General features: G+C 43.6%; 1 protein-coding gene and 1 long non-coding RNA gene across 2 annotated transcripts; both read left to right on the forward strand.

Moving 5' to 3' along the window:
* Positions 1 to 219: 219 nt before the first annotated feature.
* On the forward strand, positions 220 to 8,586 carry LOC111964137 (transmembrane protein 88-like). The gene is made up of 3 exons (XM_023987877.3): positions 220 to 850; positions 6,586 to 6,971; positions 7,194 to 8,586. The coding sequence occupies exons 2-3, from the start codon at positions 6,597 to 6,599 to the stop codon at positions 7,470 to 7,472; spliced, it is 654 nt and encodes a 217-aa protein (XP_023843645.1). The 5' UTR covers positions 220 to 850; positions 6,586 to 6,596; the 3' UTR covers positions 7,473 to 8,586.
* Positions 8,587 to 9,867: 1,281 nt separating this feature from the next.
* LOC111964138 (uncharacterized) lies at positions 9,868 to 17,775 on the forward strand. Its single transcript, XR_002877350.2, has 3 exons — positions 9,868 to 10,102; positions 16,912 to 17,021; positions 17,269 to 17,775. It is a non-coding gene; the product is annotated as an uncharacterized lncRNA (long non-coding RNA).
* The last annotated feature ends 840 nt before the right edge of the window (positions 17,776 to 18,615 follow it).

Below are 18,615 nucleotides of genomic sequence, written 5' to 3' on the forward strand. Positions count from 1 at the left end.
GATAAACACTTTCTCCCCCTCTCTCCTCCCTTCCCTCTCTTCCCTCCCTACCCCCTCGCTCCCCCTTTCTCCCCTCCCTACCCCCTCGCTCCCCCCTTCCCTCCCTCCCTACCCCTTCGCTCCCCACTGGGTCCAAGGGTTATCAGTGTAATCCCTCCTGTGTCCCGCCCTCTCCAAATACCATCACCAACGTCTAACACTCCCCAGCTGCCTCTCTGTAACCCGGCCAGCACCACAGCAGCCCACAGACACACAACCAGCAGAGAGGAGACAGATAGGAAACAGAGGGGAGACAGACAGGAGACAGACAGGAGACAGAGGGGAGACAGACAGGAGACAGACAGGAGACAGAGGGGAGACAGACAGGAGACAGACAGGAGACAGAGGGGAGACTCAGTGACTAACCAAACTGGAATGAAAGTGAGGAAACAGCACGGCAGGAAAGGAAGAGTCAGAGCCAAACAGAAAAGCAATATTTGCCTTAACTGTGCAGAGCGTAGAATTTAACACAAAGCAAAGGGGAAAGAGAGTGACACCGACTGAGACCTTTGCAGACACAAAGCATCTGCTGAATACCTGGAGTTTCAGAAACACCAGGATATATCAGAGAATGACAAAGGTCTAAACTCTCATCATCAGGGTATAAACCTCCACCTGGTCAATGTCATCAGTCTGACCTCAGGATCTGGATGTTCATGTCGTGGAGACCTACCTCTTCTTCTCTCGACGCGCATTCTCAGAGAAGGAAGACAGGTTAAAGAATAGAGTGTATTCACATCTTCTCTTACTGCTACTGTGAGAGGCGAGAGACAGAGAGACAAATCCTCAGAACTGCTCCACCAATCACAAAGTGAGTAAACACATCTCATTGTAATCATTATGGGAATCCAGGGATGGAGGGACATGGAAACTCAAACTAAACATCCTAACAAAGATCATAGTCAACTTTTTTCCAGCTCATAGGGTTTATGCATGCTTCTAGAGCATTTTCAATTGAAGTTTGGGTGTGATGAGAAGTTTAGCATTTTGTATTGTATTACCAAGACCGTTTAATAATCTTTTGGGCTCCTGAGTGGCGCAGCAGTCTAAGGCACTGCACCTCAGTGCTAGAGGCATCACTACAGACCCTGGTTCAATTCCAGGCTGTATCACAACAGGTTGTGATTGGGAGTCCCATAGGGCGGCGCACAATTGGCCCAGCGTCGTCTGAGTTAGGGTTTGGCCGGGGTAGGCCATCATTGTTAATAAGAATTTGTTGTTAACTGACTTGCCTAATTAAATAAATAAAATAAAAATACTTTATTGGAAGGTTTTTAATCCACCCCCTTCTTTGCTTGGTTCATATGAAGACTGAATGGAAAAGTAACTATTTCAATCCATGAACCCTTTTTCCCATGATGTTCTATGAGAGGTTATACATGCTGGTCATACCTGCACATGCTACCTTCATCTTAATACCAACAGTTATAGTATCAGATGTGATCTGAGGACATGTGAATATGACACATTGTGCCTGAGGTCCCACCCCACTGCTAAAGTCAACTGAACATTGATGAAAGTTTGGTGAAATAAATTAAATAACCCATTACAATTATCAGTTTTCAGTTAAAATCCAATCAACAAAAGGTTGTTGACGTTTAAAATTAGTGGAAGAAGGTTTCTTAGAATGGGGTTTTGAAGAGGGTGGGGTTGGGGGGGGGATCTCATTGTTCTGGGTCTTTAGTCATCCAGGAGACTGGGGGTGGGGCCAAGGGAAGTCCATTTCCTCCCGCCCAGAGTTATGTAATTATCTGTGTTTACTGTCTGCACCTCTCACCACTGTACTTTAGGAAACTTAGCTACCCTCACTTTAATGCAATGACATTCATAGGCTTTTTTTCAGTCTACTATTGAAATAGGGGCATGCCAAACAGATTCCTGTGTGGAAAGGGGATCCATTATCAGCCTCCCCATCTATCTACAGTCGTGGCCAAAAGTTTTGAGAATGACACAAATATTAATTTTCACAAAGTTTGCTGCTTCAGTGTCTTTAGATATTTTTGTCAGATGTTACTATGGAATTCTGAAGTATAATTACAAGCATTTCATAAGTGTCAAAGGCTTTTATTGACAATTACATGAAGTTGATGCAAAGAGTCAAAATTTGCAGTGTTGACACTTCTTTTTCAAGACCTCTGCAATCCGCCCTGGCATGCTATCAATTAACTTCTGGGCCACATCCTGACTGATGGCAGCCCATTCTTGCATAATCAATGCTTGGAGTTTGTCAGAATTTGTGGGTTTTTGTTTGTCCGCTCGCCTCTTGAGGATTGACCACTAGTTCTCAATGGGATTAAGGTCTGGGGAGTTTCCTGGCCATGGACCCAAAATATCAATGTTTTGTTCCCCGAGCCACTTAGTTATCCCTTTTGCCTTATGGCAAGGTGCTCCATCATGCTGGAAAAGGCATTGTTCGTCACCAAACTGTTCCTGGGTGGTTGGAAGAAGTTGCTCTCGGAGGATGTGTTGGTACCATTCTTTATTTGTGGCTGTGTTCTTAGGCAAAATTGTAAGTGAGCCCACTCCCTTGGCTGAGAAGCAACCCCACACATGAATGGTTTCAGGATGCTTTACTGTTGGCATGACACAGGACTGATGGTAGAGCTCACCTTGTCTTCTCCTGACAAGCTTTTTTCCCGGATGCCCCAAACAATTGGAAAGGGGATTCATCAGAGAAAATGACTTTACCCCAGTCCTCAGCAGTCCAACCCCTGTACCTTTTACAGAATATCCATTTTTCTGATGTTTTTCATGGAGAGAAGTGGCTTCTTTGCTGCCCTTCTTGACACCAGGCCATCCTCCACAAGTCTTCGCCTCACTGTGCGTGCAGATGCACTCACACCTGCCTGCTGCCATTCCTGAGCAAGCTCTGTACTGGTGGTGCCCCGATCCCGCAGCTGAATCAACTTTAGGAGACGGTCCTGGCGCTTGCTGGACTTTCTTGGGCGCCCTGAAGCCTTCTTCACAGCAATTGAACTGCTCTCCTTGAAGTTCTTAATGATCCGATAAATGGTTGATTTAGGTGCAATCTTACTGGCAGCAATATCCTTGCCTGTGAAGCCCTTTTTGTGCAAAGCAATGATGACGGCACGTGTTTCCTTGCAGGTAACCATGGTTGACAGAGGAAGAACAATGATTCCAAGCACCACCCTCCTTTTGAAGCTTCCAGTCTGTTATTTGAACTCATTCAGCATGACAGAGTGATCTCCAGCCTTGTCCTCGTCAACACTCACACCTGTGTTAACGAGAGAATCACTGACATGATGTCTGCTTGTCCTTTTGTGGCAGGGCTGAAATGCAGTGGAAATGTTTTTGGGGGATTCAGTTCATTTGCATGGCAAAGAGGGACTTTGAAATTAATTGCAATTCATCTGATCACTCTTCATAACATTCTGGAGTATATGCAAATTTCCATCATACAAACTGAGGCAGCAGACTTTGTGAAAATTAATATTTGTGTCACTCTCAAAACTTTTGGCCACGACTGTACAGTGCCTTCAGAAAGTATTCATACCCTTTGACTTTTTCCACATTTTGTTGTGTTACAGCCTGAATTTAAAATTGATTAAATGGCCTACACACAATACCCCATAATGTCAAAGTGGAATTGTGTTTTTAAACATTTTTACAAATGAATTAAAAATGTAAACCTGAAATGTCTTGAGTCAATAAGTGTTCATCCCCTTTGTTATGGCAAGCCTAAATTAGTTCAGGAGTAAAAATGTGCTTAACAAGTCATATACAAAGTTGCATGGACTCACTCTGTGTGCAATAATAGTGTTTAACATGATTTTTGAATGACCTCCTCATCTCTGTACCCCACACATTTAATTATCTGTAAGGTCCCTCAGCTGAACACTGAATTTCAAACACAGATTCAACCACAAAGACCAGGGAGGTTTTCCAATGCCTCACAAATAAGGGCACCTATTGGTAGATGGGTTTAAAAAAAGCAGGCATTGAATATCCGTTTGAGCATGATGAAGTTATTAATTAAACTTTGGATGGTGTATCAATACACCCAGTCACTACAAAGATACAGGTGGCCTACCTAACTCAGTTGCCGGAGAGGATGGAAARCTCTCAGCGATTTCACCATGACGTCAATGTTGACTTTAAAACAGTTGCAGAGTTTAATGGCTGTGATAGGAAAAAACTCAGGATGGATCAACAACATTGTAGTTACTCCACAATACTAACCTAATTGACAGAGTGAAAAGAAGGAAGCCTGTACAGAATAAAACATGCATCCTGTTTGCAATAAGGCATTAAAGTAAAACTGCAAAAAAATGTGGCAAAGAAAGGAACTTTATGCCCTGAATACCCTGTTGGATTTGCCCTAAACATAACACATCACTGAGTACTTTGCCCCCGCCCAGACCACGGGTCTGGCCATGGAGCCAGGTAGAACGCCATGCCCGGATTGGGCATCGGCGCAGAGAAGGGCCCCGACCATGGAGCTGGGTTGTACGCCGCACCCGGACTGGGCARCGGCACCGAAGAAGGCTCCGGCCATGGAGCTGAGTTGACCACCGTGCCTGGACTGGGCACCGGCGCAGAGGAAGGCTCCTGCCATGGATCGGGACTGGACGCCGTGCCTGGACTGTACATCGGCGCAGAGGAAGGCTCCTGCCATGGAGCAGGACCGGACGCCGTGCCTGGACTGGGCACCGGCGCAGAGGAAGACTCCGGCCTTGGAGCGGGACTGGACGCCGTGCCTGGACTGGGAATCGTCGCTGGAAGCTCTGGACTGGGGACCGTCACCGGAAGCTCTGGACTGGAAACTGACGCCGGAAGCTCTGGACTGGGAACCGTCGCCGGAAGCTCTGGACTGGGAACTGTCGCCGGAAGCTCTGGACTGGGAACCGTCGCCGGAAGCTCTGGACTGGGAACTGTCGCCGGAAGCTCTGGACTGGGGATCGTCGCAGGAAGCCTGGTGTGTGGGGCCGGCACTGGTGGTACTGGACTGGTGACATGCACCTCAGGGCGAGCGCGAGGAGCAGGCACAGGACGTACCGGACTGGGGAGGCGCACTGGAGGCCTGATGCGTGGGGCCGGTACAGGTGGCACCGGACTGGTGACACGCACTTCAGGGCGAGTGCGGAGAGCAGGCACAGGACATACCTGACTGGGAAGGCGCACTTGAGGGAGAGTGCGAGGAGCAGGCACAGGACGTACCGGACTGGGGACACGCACTTCAGGGAGAGTGCGAGGAGGAGGCACAGGACGTACTGGGCTGTGGAGGCACACTGAAGACCTGGTGCGTAGAGCTGGCAGAGATGGTGCCGGAACGATGACACACTCTGCGCGGTGAGTGCGGGGAGCTAACACAGGACGTACTGGGCTGTGGAGGTGCACTGGAGACCTGGTGCGTAGAACCGGCACAAATTGTACCGGAACAATGACACACTTCGCACAGCGAGTGCGGGGAACTGGCACAGGACGTACTGGGCTGTGTATGCGCACTGGAGACCTGGTGCGTAGAACCAGCACAAGTTGTACCGGAACGGTGACACACACTTCAGGGCGAGTGCGTGGAGGAGACACAGGACGTACCGGACTGGGGAGGCGCACTGGAGGCCAGATGCGTGAAACTGGTGCAGATGACACCGGACTGGTGTCACACTCCTCAGCACGCCCGCTCTGCAGCACTCTCATCGCCACCACCTCTCTCCGGAATCTTTCGTCGAGTTCCTCCTTCGACTCCCTGACGGTCTCTGGCTCATTCCTCGGCTGCACCGACCACCCCGTGTGCCCCCTCCCCCCAAAAATTTGGGCTGTCTTTTGGGCTTATTCTGTGGCCGCGAACCCCGGCATCGTCGCTGTCCTCCCTTCTCTCCCTGCGTCTGCTTCCATGGAAAGCTTTCGTCTCCAGCCATAATTTCCTCCCAAGTCCAGGATGTCTTTTCCTCCTTTATCTCCTCCCAAGCCTCCTTCCCGGGCACGCTGCTTGGTCCTGTTGTGGTGGGATCTTCTGTCACGATCGTCGTGGTAATCATACTCGGACCACGGCGGAGCGTACGTAGAGTTCCACATGTTTATTATTTGAAACTAACAAACACAATAAAGAGCAACGAAATGTGACGTTCTGTAGAGCTCACAGGCATCAACACGAAAAAAAGATCCCACAAAAACCAGTGGGGTATAAACAGCTGCCTCTGATTGGGAACCATACCAGGCCAACATAGAAATAAATGCACTAGATCACCCACCCTAGTCACACCCCGACCTAACCAAAATAGAGAATAAAAAGTCTCTCTATGGTCAGGGCGTGACAATCATTGACAAAAGATGACAATTAAATCCATTTGAATCCCACTTTGTAAAACAACAAAATGTGGAAAAAGTCAAGGGGTGTGAGTTCTTTCTGAAGGCACTGTAACTGCAAACCCTATAAGGCTCCCGAACAGAAGAGCAGTAACAGGCCTGCGCTATACCACTTGGCCCATTATTAACTGCACTACCACTAGTAATGATGATTATGAAATTGTATGACAGACACATAAATTACTGAATTAATAACACTAAGCATTTTGTTTCCCGAAGGCCTAGGGAGGATGAGTCTGCCGAGGAACCAGACCCTGGAGAACGGCATCACCAAGCTGCATCACATTAACAATGGGGAACCTCTGTCTTCACTGCAGTTCCACCTCCAGCACACAGGCTCTGTGACCTCTGTGCCWGGGTCGCCCACGGGGGGGTCAGGGGTGGTGGTGCCACCCCCGTACTCAGTAGCGGGCAGCGTGGCGGGGGCTACGGACGCCACTCTGGAGCTAAGAGGCTCTCTGGACTGCTGGGCGTGCTCAGTACTGGTGACGGCTCAGAACCTGATCATTGCCCTGGTCAACAGTACGCTGGTCAGTATTGTGTTCGGCACCATCATGACCCCAGCGCTGGTCATGGTCGTGTTTGGCTTCCTATGTCACTCTACGGTAAGACTGACATCCAGGAAGAAAGTCTGTGTGTATCAGAAAAAGATAGAGACAGAGAGGGGAGAGTCAGAGACATACAGGGAGAGAGAGCATGAGTCCTGACCTGAGCATTGCTGTGTAACACATGATGAGTAGTTTTAAAATGTGTGTGTGTGTGTGTGTGTTTGTGTTGGTTGCACACCATTAACCATTTCTCCTCCCTCTCCTCCCTGTCGTCCCCAGGTGCAACCCAATGGCACGTCCCTGTACTGTTCAGACCTGCTGGATGACGGTGGCTGTGTGGCCCTGCTGGTGGTGGGCTTCATCCTGGTCACCCCTCTCCTGGTCCTGGCTCTGGCTGCTTACTGCCGCCTGGCCCGCCACCTCCAACTGGGCCTCTGTTTCATCCCCTACAGCAGGGCCGTCTACAAGAACCTGCCTGCCTCGCGCCAACGTGGAGGAGGCTGCTGTGGCCAGCAGGGGGCCTCAGAGGGGGAGGGCAAAGGCAGTGTGTGGGTGTGAGGGGAGGGATATGTTGACCCTAACCACTGATGCAGGGTCAGATAACATTTTCTTGCCTCTTAAGGTTAAGGTTAGGATTGGGGATCAAGTAATCTGATCCTAGATCTGTAGATAGAGGCAACTTCTACCTTGAGCAGGGAGGGAAGGAATGTGAAGGAAGGGAGAAAACAGGGCATGAGGGTAGTAGGGAAAGTTGAGGTGTGGACACGTGGAGATGATGTTTATGGACACAGTTATAATATGCCTATGAGTCTTTTGGTGGGGGTGGTGTGGAGGTGGATCTTACAATACACTGGTTTGTAGATTGCAGAGAGCAAAGGTGAAGCTGTAAAAACACAAGTATGCTACATGAAGTACTATCAAATACCACTGTAACTACACTGCAATTATTTGTTATTATGTTTGTTTTTTATGTTGAATTATCCTGTACTATTATTAAATTATGTTTGTTTAGAATAAAATATTTCCATTATATCAGAAAATATGTTTTGTCTTATAGAAATAACTACAAGTGAATCAGTTTCTGTCTAGCATGAAATGACAACATCTCCCTCTAGTGGAGCACGAGATTCCAACTGCCATTACATCACCTCACAAACAATGTGGGTTACCAAGGCTACTATCTCTGATGCCATATGGCAGCTGTCAAATGTTGACTCTTTCAACAAAGTTTTAATGACATATTAATTCCAAGTAAGAACATCATAGAAATATGTTATACAGAATCAAAACACTTTTATAGCATCACTTCACTCAGTAACTGGAAGGCTTTGTGTCACGACTTCTGCCGAAGTCGTTGCCTCTCCTTGTTCGGGCGGTGCTCGGCGGTCGATGTCACCGGTCTTCTAGCCATCATCGATCCATTTTTCATTTTCCATTGGTTTTGTCTTTTCTTCCCACACACCTGTTTTCAATCCCATCCATTACCTGTTGTGTATTTAACCCTCTGTTTCCCCTCATGTCTTTGTCAGAGATTGTTTGTTGTCAGTGTAGTGTTTATTTTGTATAGGTGCGCGTCGGGTCTTCGTACCCATATTTGTTTATTATTCATTTTCTTATGAGTGTTATGGAGCATGTTACTTGGACATTTATTAAAAGACTKCATTTTACACTCCGTTTGACTCTCCTGCGCCTGACTTCCCTGCCACCTATACACACGTCTCTGACACTTTGCTTGTATTCACTTGTCTGGCTTGAATAGAATGATGACATTCTTAGAAAACTGTTGACAACCTATAATCATATTTTGTGGATAACAAAAACAGTTGTCATAAAGTAATAAATACATGAGTAACTTGCTAATTAAAACATTTAAAGTAAGATAAAACAATCTACTTCTGTCATGTTTATAGTCATGACCTGTGAATAAGCAGCTGTTGTAATGTAATTGTGAATATTTTGAATATATTCCAGGCATCCTAACTGCCCATTATAGCAATAGAATAGTATTGAATGGAAAATCCAAAACAGAATTGTTTTTATTAAAGCAATGTCAGTTTCATATAAACTACAAAACAACTTATTTTCTCCCTGCCCGCTGTTGTGCTCTAAGTCAGCTGTTTGAAAATCAAAACAAATATTTACGCTACTGAAAGGTCACAAAAAGTCAGTGTTCTGCCCATCAGTCAAATTAGGTTGGACTGGGTGTCAGATTAGGCAAGGCCACGTTTCAAAACTGATCAACTATGGTTGACTATTGTGTTGGTTACATCTATTGTCACCTTGTGTTGATGGTTGACAGGATAATAATAGCATACACAACCTTTAATAAAAGCAATTCATGTAATATTTTACCATGTGGAGGTACAAGATGCATAATAAAATGTTTTACATAGTGTGGGTAAACACATCATCTTGACTGACTAACATTGCATCCCTTGCCAATTGGATCACCATGTCCTTGTTTAACAGTTAATAAGGGAACAGTGTTGGGGAGTAGTGAAATACATGTATTTACATTTTGAACTACATTTTGCAGTAGCTTGTTGTTGGTGGTAGAACTAAACTAAAATCTTGGTAGTGTTTTCAGTAGTGAATTACATGTAGTGGTGTAGCTAACTAGGACTACTGGAACTACACACTATACTTTTTTGCTCAAATCAAAAAAAATATGGGTGAAGTAGGCAAGAATTTCGTATATCAACAATTCTAATTATTCATATAAAAAATACAAGTATTGGTATAAAAAAATACAACTATTGATATCAAATATTCAATGAATATATGTTAAATCGGCTTTCCATACACCAACACTGTAAGAGAACACAGCAACAATTCACTGGAAATCTATTAACTTCCATGCCAAGTTGCCAACACACGCATACAGTAAATGCAGGGGCGGGGTCAGAGGGCAAGGGAGGCATGTTTTGTGTTGTGGCCACACGCTGAAGGATTAGCTATTTAAAGACGCAGAGTCGACAGTGGAAAATTTCCATGCTCTTGCTGTATCAAAGGGAGAGTGACAGACGCGCAACAAGGCAGGTTGCTTATACACCATCATTTGTCAGGGGAATGAGCTCTGACTGCCTCGAGACATCAAACCGGAAGCAATTATACAATTTCTAGGAGAATTCTAAGGAAACAAACTCACTACAATATAAATTCATACCGTTTTGATCTTTGAATTCCAGGTGAGTTATAAGCACTTTTACTATTCAATAGCACCAAGACGTCCATGGCGTTTTCAATATTTAGTTTTCACATTTAGTATTGTGTTGTTATAACGTTTTGTATTGATTGGCCTATGTGAAGTCGTTGATATGGAACCCACTTTGTAGCCTCATTAGGCCAAAATTATGTCAGAATTGAGGGCACAAACTGAAATGGATGTAGGAAAACACACACACACTGTAAAAACTATTGGTCGCTAAATCCGGAGAAATGAAGGACCATGATACCCTGTTGGTCACTAAATCCGGCTTAAAGGACCACGTAAAAAACGGTTGGCTCGTTTGCCCTCTCCCGTCTGAGCTGTTGGCTGTGGATGCCCTCACCCGCTATATACTTACAGTGCCTTGCAAAAGTATTKATCTCCCTTGGCGTTTTTTCTATTTTGTTGCTTTACAACCTGCAATTTGAATGGATTTCATGTAATGGATTTCATGTTTGGGATTTTATGTAATTCATGTAATAAGATCTGGTGCAACAAATTACCTTCAGAAGTCACATAATTAGTTAAATAAAGTCCACATTTGTGCAATCTTAAGTGTCATATGATCTGTCACATGATCTCAGTATATATACACCTGTTCTGAAAGGCCCCAGAGTCTGCAACATCCCTAAGCAAGGGGCACCACCAAGCAAGCGGCACCATGAAGACCAAGGAGCWCTCCAACAGGTCAGGGACAAAGTTGTGGAGAAGTACAGATCAGGGTTGGGTTATAAAAAAATATCAGAAACTTTGAACATCRTACGGAGCACCATTAAATCCATTATTTAAAAATGGAAAGAATATGGCACCACAGCAAACCTGCCAAGTGAGGGCCGCCCACAAAAACTCACGGACCAGGCAAGGAGGTCATTAATCAGAGAGGCAACAAAGAGACCAAAGATAACCCTGAAGGAGCTGCAAAGCTCCACAGCGAAGATTGGAGTATCTGTCCATAGGACCACTTTAAGCCGTACACTCCACAGAGCTGAGCTTTACGGAAGAGTGACCAGAAAAAGCCATTGCTTAAAGAAAAAAATAACTGGGAAACTGGTCAGAATTGAAGGAATGATGGATGGRGCTAAATACAGGGAAATTCTTGAGGGAATCCTGTTTCAGTCTTCCAGAGATTTGAGACTGGGACAGAGGTTCACCTTCCAGCAGGACAATGACCCTAAGCATACTGCTAAAGCAAACCTTGAGTGGTTTAAGGGGAAACATTTAAATGTCTTGGAATGGCCTAGTCAAAGCCCACACTTCAATCCAATTGAGAATCTGTGGGATGACTTAAAGATTGCTGTACACCAGTGGAACCCATCCAACTTGAATGAGCTGGAGCAGTTTTGCCTTGAATAATGGGCAAAAATCCCAGTGGCTAGATGTGCCAAGCTTATAGAGACATACCCCAAGAGACTGGCAGGTGTAATTGCTGCAAAAGGTGGCTCAACAAAGTATTGACTTTGGGGACGTGAATAGTTATGCACGCTCAAGTTTTKTGCTTTTTTGTCTTATTTTTTYCTTGTTTCACAATAAAAAATATTTTGCATCTTCAGAGTGGTAGGCATGTTGTGTAAATCAAATGATACAAACCCCCAAAATATCTATTTTAATTCCTGGTTGTAAGGCAACAAAATAGGAAAAATGCCAAGGGGGGTGAATACTTTCGGAAGCCACTGTATAACTGATTGGTTTGGTTCTGTCCTCTATAGTGCTGTCCAGTTAGAACATGATGTTGAGACCTATCACTGTACTTTTGATAGTCACCACCACTCACAGACACAGCTGTTTCCTTTGAAGATGTTTATATGATTCTGGTAATGTGATTTACTTGGAATCTTATTGTTGTGGTTCTATAAGACAAAGATATGCACACATGTAAACAGTATTATTTAAGGGTTATAACTATGCAATACACATATTAGTGCCTTCGGAAAGTATTCAGACCCCTTGACTTTTTCCACATTTTGTTATCTTATAGCCTTATTCTAAAATAGATTTTTTTATTTTATTAAATCCTCAGCAATCAACACACAATATCCTGCAAGGACAAAGCGAAAACAGGTTTTTCGCCATTTTTGCAAATTMATAAAAATAAAAAAATTCTGAAATACCTTACTTACATAAGTATTCAGACCCTTTGCTATGAGACTCGAAATTGAGCATCGGTGCATCCTGTTTCCATTGATCATCCTTGAGATGTTTCTACAACTTGATTGGACTCCACCTGTGGAAAATTCAATTGATTGGACATGATTTGGAAAGGCACACAAATGTCCGTAGAGCTCCGAGACAAAAAATGTCTGCAGCTTTGAAGGTCCCCAAGAACAAGTAGCCTCCATCATTCTTAAATGGAAAAAGTTTGGAGCCACCGAGACTCTTCCTAGATCTGGCCGCCCGGCCAAACTGAGCAATCAGGGGAGAAGGGCTTTAGTCAGGGAGGTGACCAAGAACCCGATGGTCACTCTGACAGAGCTCTAGAGTTCCTCTGTGGAGATAGGAGAACATTCCAAAAAGACAACCATCTCTGCAGCACTCTGCCAATCAGGCCTTTATGGTAGAGTGGCCAGATGGAAGCCACTCCTCTGTAAAAGACACATGACACTTGGAGTTTGCCAAAAGGCACCTAAAGACTCTCAGACAATGAGAAACAAGATTCTCTGGTCTGATGAAACCAAGATTGAACTCTTTGGCCTGAATGCCAAGCGTCACGTCTGGAGGAAACCTGGCACCATCCCTACAGTGAAGCATGGAGGTGGCAGCATCATGCTGTGGGGATGTTTTTCAGCGGCAGGGACTGGGAGACTAGTCAGGATTGACGCAAAGATGAACGGAGCAAAGTACAGAGAGATCCTTGATGAAAACCTGCTCCATAGCACTCAGGACCTCAGACTGGGACAAAGGTTCATCTTCCAACAGGATAACGACCCTAAGCACACAACTAAGACAACGCAGGAGTGGCTTCGGGACAAGTCTCTGATTGTCCTTGAGTGGCCCAGCCAGAGCCCGGACTTGAACCCGTTCTAACATCTCTGGAGAGACCTGAAAATAGCTGTGCAGCGTCACTCCCCATCCAACGAGACAGAGCTTGAGAGGATCTGCAGAGAAAAATGGGAGAAACTCCCCAAATACAGGTGTGCCAAGCTTGTAGTGTCATACCCAAGAAGACACGAGGCTGTAATCGCTGCCAAAGGTGCTTCAACAAAGTACTGAGTAAAGGGTCTCAATACTTATGTAAATGTGATATTTCTTTTTTTTATTATTATAAATTAGCAAGAATTTCTAAAAAAAATGTTTTTGCTTTGCCATTATGGGGTATTGTGTGTAGATTTATGAGAGAAAAAACGATTTAATCCATTTGAGAATAATGCTGTAACATAACAAAATGTGGAAAAAGTCAAGGYGTCTGAATACTTTCCGAAGGCACTGTATGTACATGAATAAATGGCAAATGGCATTATACTTATAACATGTCTATAAAGGGCCATAAAGACAGCATCAATATAAACACAAACTTAAACAGTCCCCTCTTGGAGAGAGAGAAACCAATTATTTGGATTGACAAAGGGTCAGAATTTATGGCACCCTCTCTCCAGCCTCGTGTGCAAATCTGCAACCTTATCAGTTCTGCCCTGGCGCCACAGGGTCCTAAATTATTCTGCGCATGAGCAATCTCCAAGAACTGTCTAAGATGACTCTAGAAGCTCACCCATGGCAACGCAATAACACACCTTAATAAAGGCCACTATGGAAAACGCTGTGGTATCGTGTGCATGCAAAAGACTGTTTACCAATACAACAATTAAACCACTTCTGCAAAAGTACTTGTGCAACCAATGCAATAGCACTAATAGTATGGAATAATACTACATACGATAAACAATAGGCAAAGTAGTATTGGCAACTCTGACATTAAAGAATAGTAACAGCCATACTGTAGAACATATGTCTAAAAGCTATCAAAGTAACAGCAAGTAATTAGTGGTAATTACCTATTATTACACAGCATGTAAAAACCCCAATAACCCCCCTGCAACTTACATTTCGATGCACGCACAACATTTAGACATTTGTGTTACTGTGGACAACAAAAAGTCCTCAGAAACATGGGTCTTCTCCCTTCTGATGACAATAACACTGAGTGGGCGGGTGCGGAGMCCAGATGCGCATTTCCAAGCACTCTGATTGGTTGGGAATTGCAGGGCTATAATGGGTAAGTGATATCTTAGGTAGACTGAGCAGCCAAACTAACGGGACTTAAGGGAAACTGAAGGGACTGTGAGGGGAAGTTAGGTAGTGAGGAGAGGAGCAGGACGGCCTTTTTTACACATGCAATAACAGCTTAGTTGGGCATGTATGGGTCACCATGACTGGGGTTACCATGTCTGGGCTTACCATGACTGGGGTTACCATTAGAGGTCGACCGATTATGATTTTTCAACGCCGATACCGATACCGATTATTGGAGGACCAAAAAAGACYATACCGATTAATCGGCCGATTTTTWATTTTTTTATTTGTAATAATGACAATTACAACAATACTGAATGAACACTTATTTTAACTTAATATAATACTTCAATAAAATCAATTTAGCCTCAAATTAATAATTAAACATGTTCAATTTGGTTTAAATAATGCAAAAACAAAGTGTTGGAGAAGAAAGTAAAAGTGCAATATGTGCCATGTAAGAAAGCTAACGTTTAAGTTCCTTGCTCAGAACATGAGAACATATGAAAGCTGGTGGTTCCTTTTAACATGAGTCTTCAATATTCCCAGATAAGAAGTTTGAGGTTGTAGTTATTATAGGAATTATAGGACTATTTCTCTCTATATGATTTGTATTTCATATACCTTTGACTATTGGATGTTCTTATAGGCACTTTAGTATTGCCAGTGTAACAGTATAGCTTCCATCCCTCTCCTCGCCGCTACCTGGGCTCGAACCAGGAACACATCAACAACAGCCACCCTCGAAGCAGCGTTACCCATGCCGGGCAAGGGGACCAACTACTCCAAGTCTCAGAGCGAGTGACATTTGAAACGCTATTAGCGCGCACCCCGCTAACTAGCTAGCCATTTCACATCGGTTACACCAGCCTAATCTCGGGAGTTGATAGGCTTGAAGTCATAAACAGCGAAGAGCTGCTGGCAAAACGCACGAAAGTGCTGTTTGAATGAATGCTTACGAGCCTGCTGGTGCCTAGCATCGCTCAGTCAGACTGCTCTATCAAATCATAGACTTAATTATAACATAATAACACACAGAAATACGAGCCTTAGGTCATTAATATGGTCGAATCCGGAAACTATCATTTCGAAAACAAAACGTTTATTCTTTCAGTYAAATATGGAACCATTCCGTATTTGAACGGATGGCATCCCTAAGTCTAAATATTGCTGTTACATTGCACAACCTTCAATGTTATGTCATAATTACGTAAAACTCTGGCAAATTAGTTCGCAATGAGCCAGGCGGCCCAAACTGTTGCACATACCCTGACTCTGCGTGCAATGAACGCAAGAGAAGTCACACAATTTCACCTGGTTAATATTGCCTGCTAACCTTTCTTTTAGCTAAATATGCAGGTTTAAAAAWATATACTTCTGTGTATTGATTTTAAGAAAGGCATTGATGTTTATGGTTAGGTACACGTTGGAGCAGTTAACCGAGCGTTGGACTAGTTAACCGTAAGTTTGCAAGATTGAATCCCTAAAGTTGTAAAAAAAAAAAATAAGATTGAATCCCTAAAAGTGTAAAAAAAAATATATATAATAAAAAATGTAATCGGCAAAATCGGCGTCCAAAAATACCGATATCCGATTGTTATGAAAACTTGAAATCGGCCCTAATTAATCGGCCATTCCGATTAATCGGTCGACCTCTAGTTACCATGTCTGGGCTTACCATGACTGGGGTTACCATGTCTGGGGTTACCTTTTACCTAGCAGGTGACATAGAAGCCCTATACTGTAAAGGAGACAGCTCTATAATTAGATCAGCTTGTTGGTTTGTTCTCACAATTCCCTAGAGACATGTTAAGCGTCCTGGCATTATAACAACCAGAAACACTGACCTAAGCAGACCTGAAGCTTAGGATACAAACTAACTTTACTATTGCAAATCAACTTTCATAAGAAGATGCGTAAACTCGATATTTGCTCTGTGACATTGACTTCTTGCTGTCACAACATAGTTGCATAATGTAAACAGAAAAGTAGAATGAGACTGTATAAGTAGGCACTGGATAGATTATGTCTGTTAGATGGGACTTTTTGGGCCTGTGTCTCCAGCACAAAGCCAGACAGAGATTTGGGTCACTGATTGTGAATATGTAACTTACATAATTTAAAAGCTCCCTTTGATGAAGTGCCTGTTTTTAACATGCATCTATTTGGTCTTCTGTCATACCTGGAAGTAATAATCTAAATGGTTCACCGCCTCCAGGGCCCCAAACATTAAGGACAAGGAAGAAAATACCCTTTAGCTACTGTCTCTCTCTCTCTCAAAKAGAAAAATGATAGTCCTACACCCAAACCACAATTACACATTTAGGGCAAGTTTGTAGTGTGTAGTTTTAGAAATGGATAATAACTCAATTTTGCTGGTGCAATTCAGAAGAGGGATGACATAGGGAGGACATTCCCTGAACAAGGCACGTCATTTATTTTGTGAGAAACAGAGCACATAATGCAATATGATTGTTCAAGTTCTTGTTCAAATCCTTCTGAGTTATGGTGTACCTAGTGTTAATGCTTCTTTTAAATAACAGAATCCTTGTTCTCTCTTTTCAGACTGGCTCCTCTAGCTGCTGCACCAATGGGTGTGAAGGTTCTCCAGTGTTTTCCCTGGTACAAGAGGTGTAAAGACAAGGGCAAGGGCAGAGACTGCCTCCCTAAAGAGGGTAGGAACACCAGCTACCGTTTTTGCTGGAGTGGGATGCTTGTTTATTTAGGTTTTTTCAGAGGCACTATTTTCAAAAAGCGGAACACTATGTTATTTGGAATGTAATGTTGGACTGAAAACCCTTTGACAGTTCATCAACATCAGTAGTAGTACAATATGGGGATGTGACTTACCAAGATAGATTAATGTCAGTATTAATGTAAAGTTAATGGGTTTTTAATTATGTCCTCTCTCCTCCCTTCCAGTTCCATCCATTGAGACAGAGCCCCAGTTTGCCCCGCCAACCTATGCCAGTGATGGTGCTGGAGGAGGAGTTGTCTACTTTTCCCACAAGGCAAGAGTGGCCTACAGACATCGGATGGAGGGCAACGTTATAGACACCACCTACTGAGCCCCCAACCTCCAGCCCCTGCTGCAAAAACACCCCTCAAAGACTGTCTGCTCAGAAGCATCTTTGTCTTACAACAGACAGTATCCCAGTTCTTCAATGATCGTGTCTGGACAGAAGAATACTAAAATGATGGTCAAACATAAAATGGTCAGAAAACTGTTCTTGTTTGTATTTGTTCAGCTTAGTTCAGCTGAAGGTTTGAGATAGGTGCTTGACTCAAGATGGAGGCTGAGAAGCACTACTGAGAACTGTCTGATAGCCATTAGAACATCTTTGACAGATGGGAGAAAACACTTTTAGATAGGGGTTGAGAAACTTTGTCTACGCTATTACCTTGAAGTGCATTCTTCTTGTTTTCCTGTRGTTTTATCATTTGTCACTTTATTTATTGTTCTAGGGTCAAAGTTGTGTACGTGTGTCTGCTATACACCTAATGGTTTTGCATATTTTATGGGGCATGTTTTGTAATGGTCCATTTTCTGTAAAATCCCATCTAGAAACTGGTGTTGTAGACTGGCCATAACTAATACACAGCTATACGATGAATGTAATAATAACCGTCAATGATTACTGACACTTTATATTCTATTTGTATTGTTGCTATGAAATAATCAACAAAACACTAATGCTACATTACTAGTAATGTGACAAGTCACTTTTTAAATAGTTTTGGATAGCTGCAAATAAATGTTTTTGTCGTTTGATTATGGAACCCTTTCTAATGTTCGGCCCATGATCTCTGTTACCCTATCACATCCTTTCAAAAGTTTTCAGAGTAAGACTGTGTATTTTGGTAACACTGCGGATGTACTTAACAAACAGGCTTTTATGGCAGACAGACTGTGAACACTGGTTAAAGATTAACACTTTAACCAGTGACTTGGCACCAAGACACGTGTTTTACATACGAGATGGCAAAGGGTTATGTAATGCATATCAGATATAACGGTAAGAAGAAAGAGAGGAGATCTTGGTTACTTCTCTGGAGAAATACTACTGTAAAACAAACTACAGTAAAACAAACTACTGTAAAACAAAAGCTACAGGTACACACTATAGGCAATGGTAATTGGCACACACGTAACATGGTATGTATCAAACCTTTAGAGATAAGCATCTATTTAGTATATTTGGTAACACTATAGTCATAACTAACATGAAGCAGGTGTCTCAGAGCCTAAGGTAGCCTGGTTGCTGTCTC

The sequence above is a fragment of the Salvelinus sp. IW2-2015 genome, linkage group LG5 (genome assembly GCF_002910315.2).
Source record: "Salvelinus sp. IW2-2015 linkage group LG5, ASM291031v2, whole genome shotgun sequence".
Lineage (NCBI taxonomy): Eukaryota > Metazoa > Chordata > Actinopteri > Salmoniformes > Salmonidae > Salvelinus > Salvelinus sp. IW2-2015.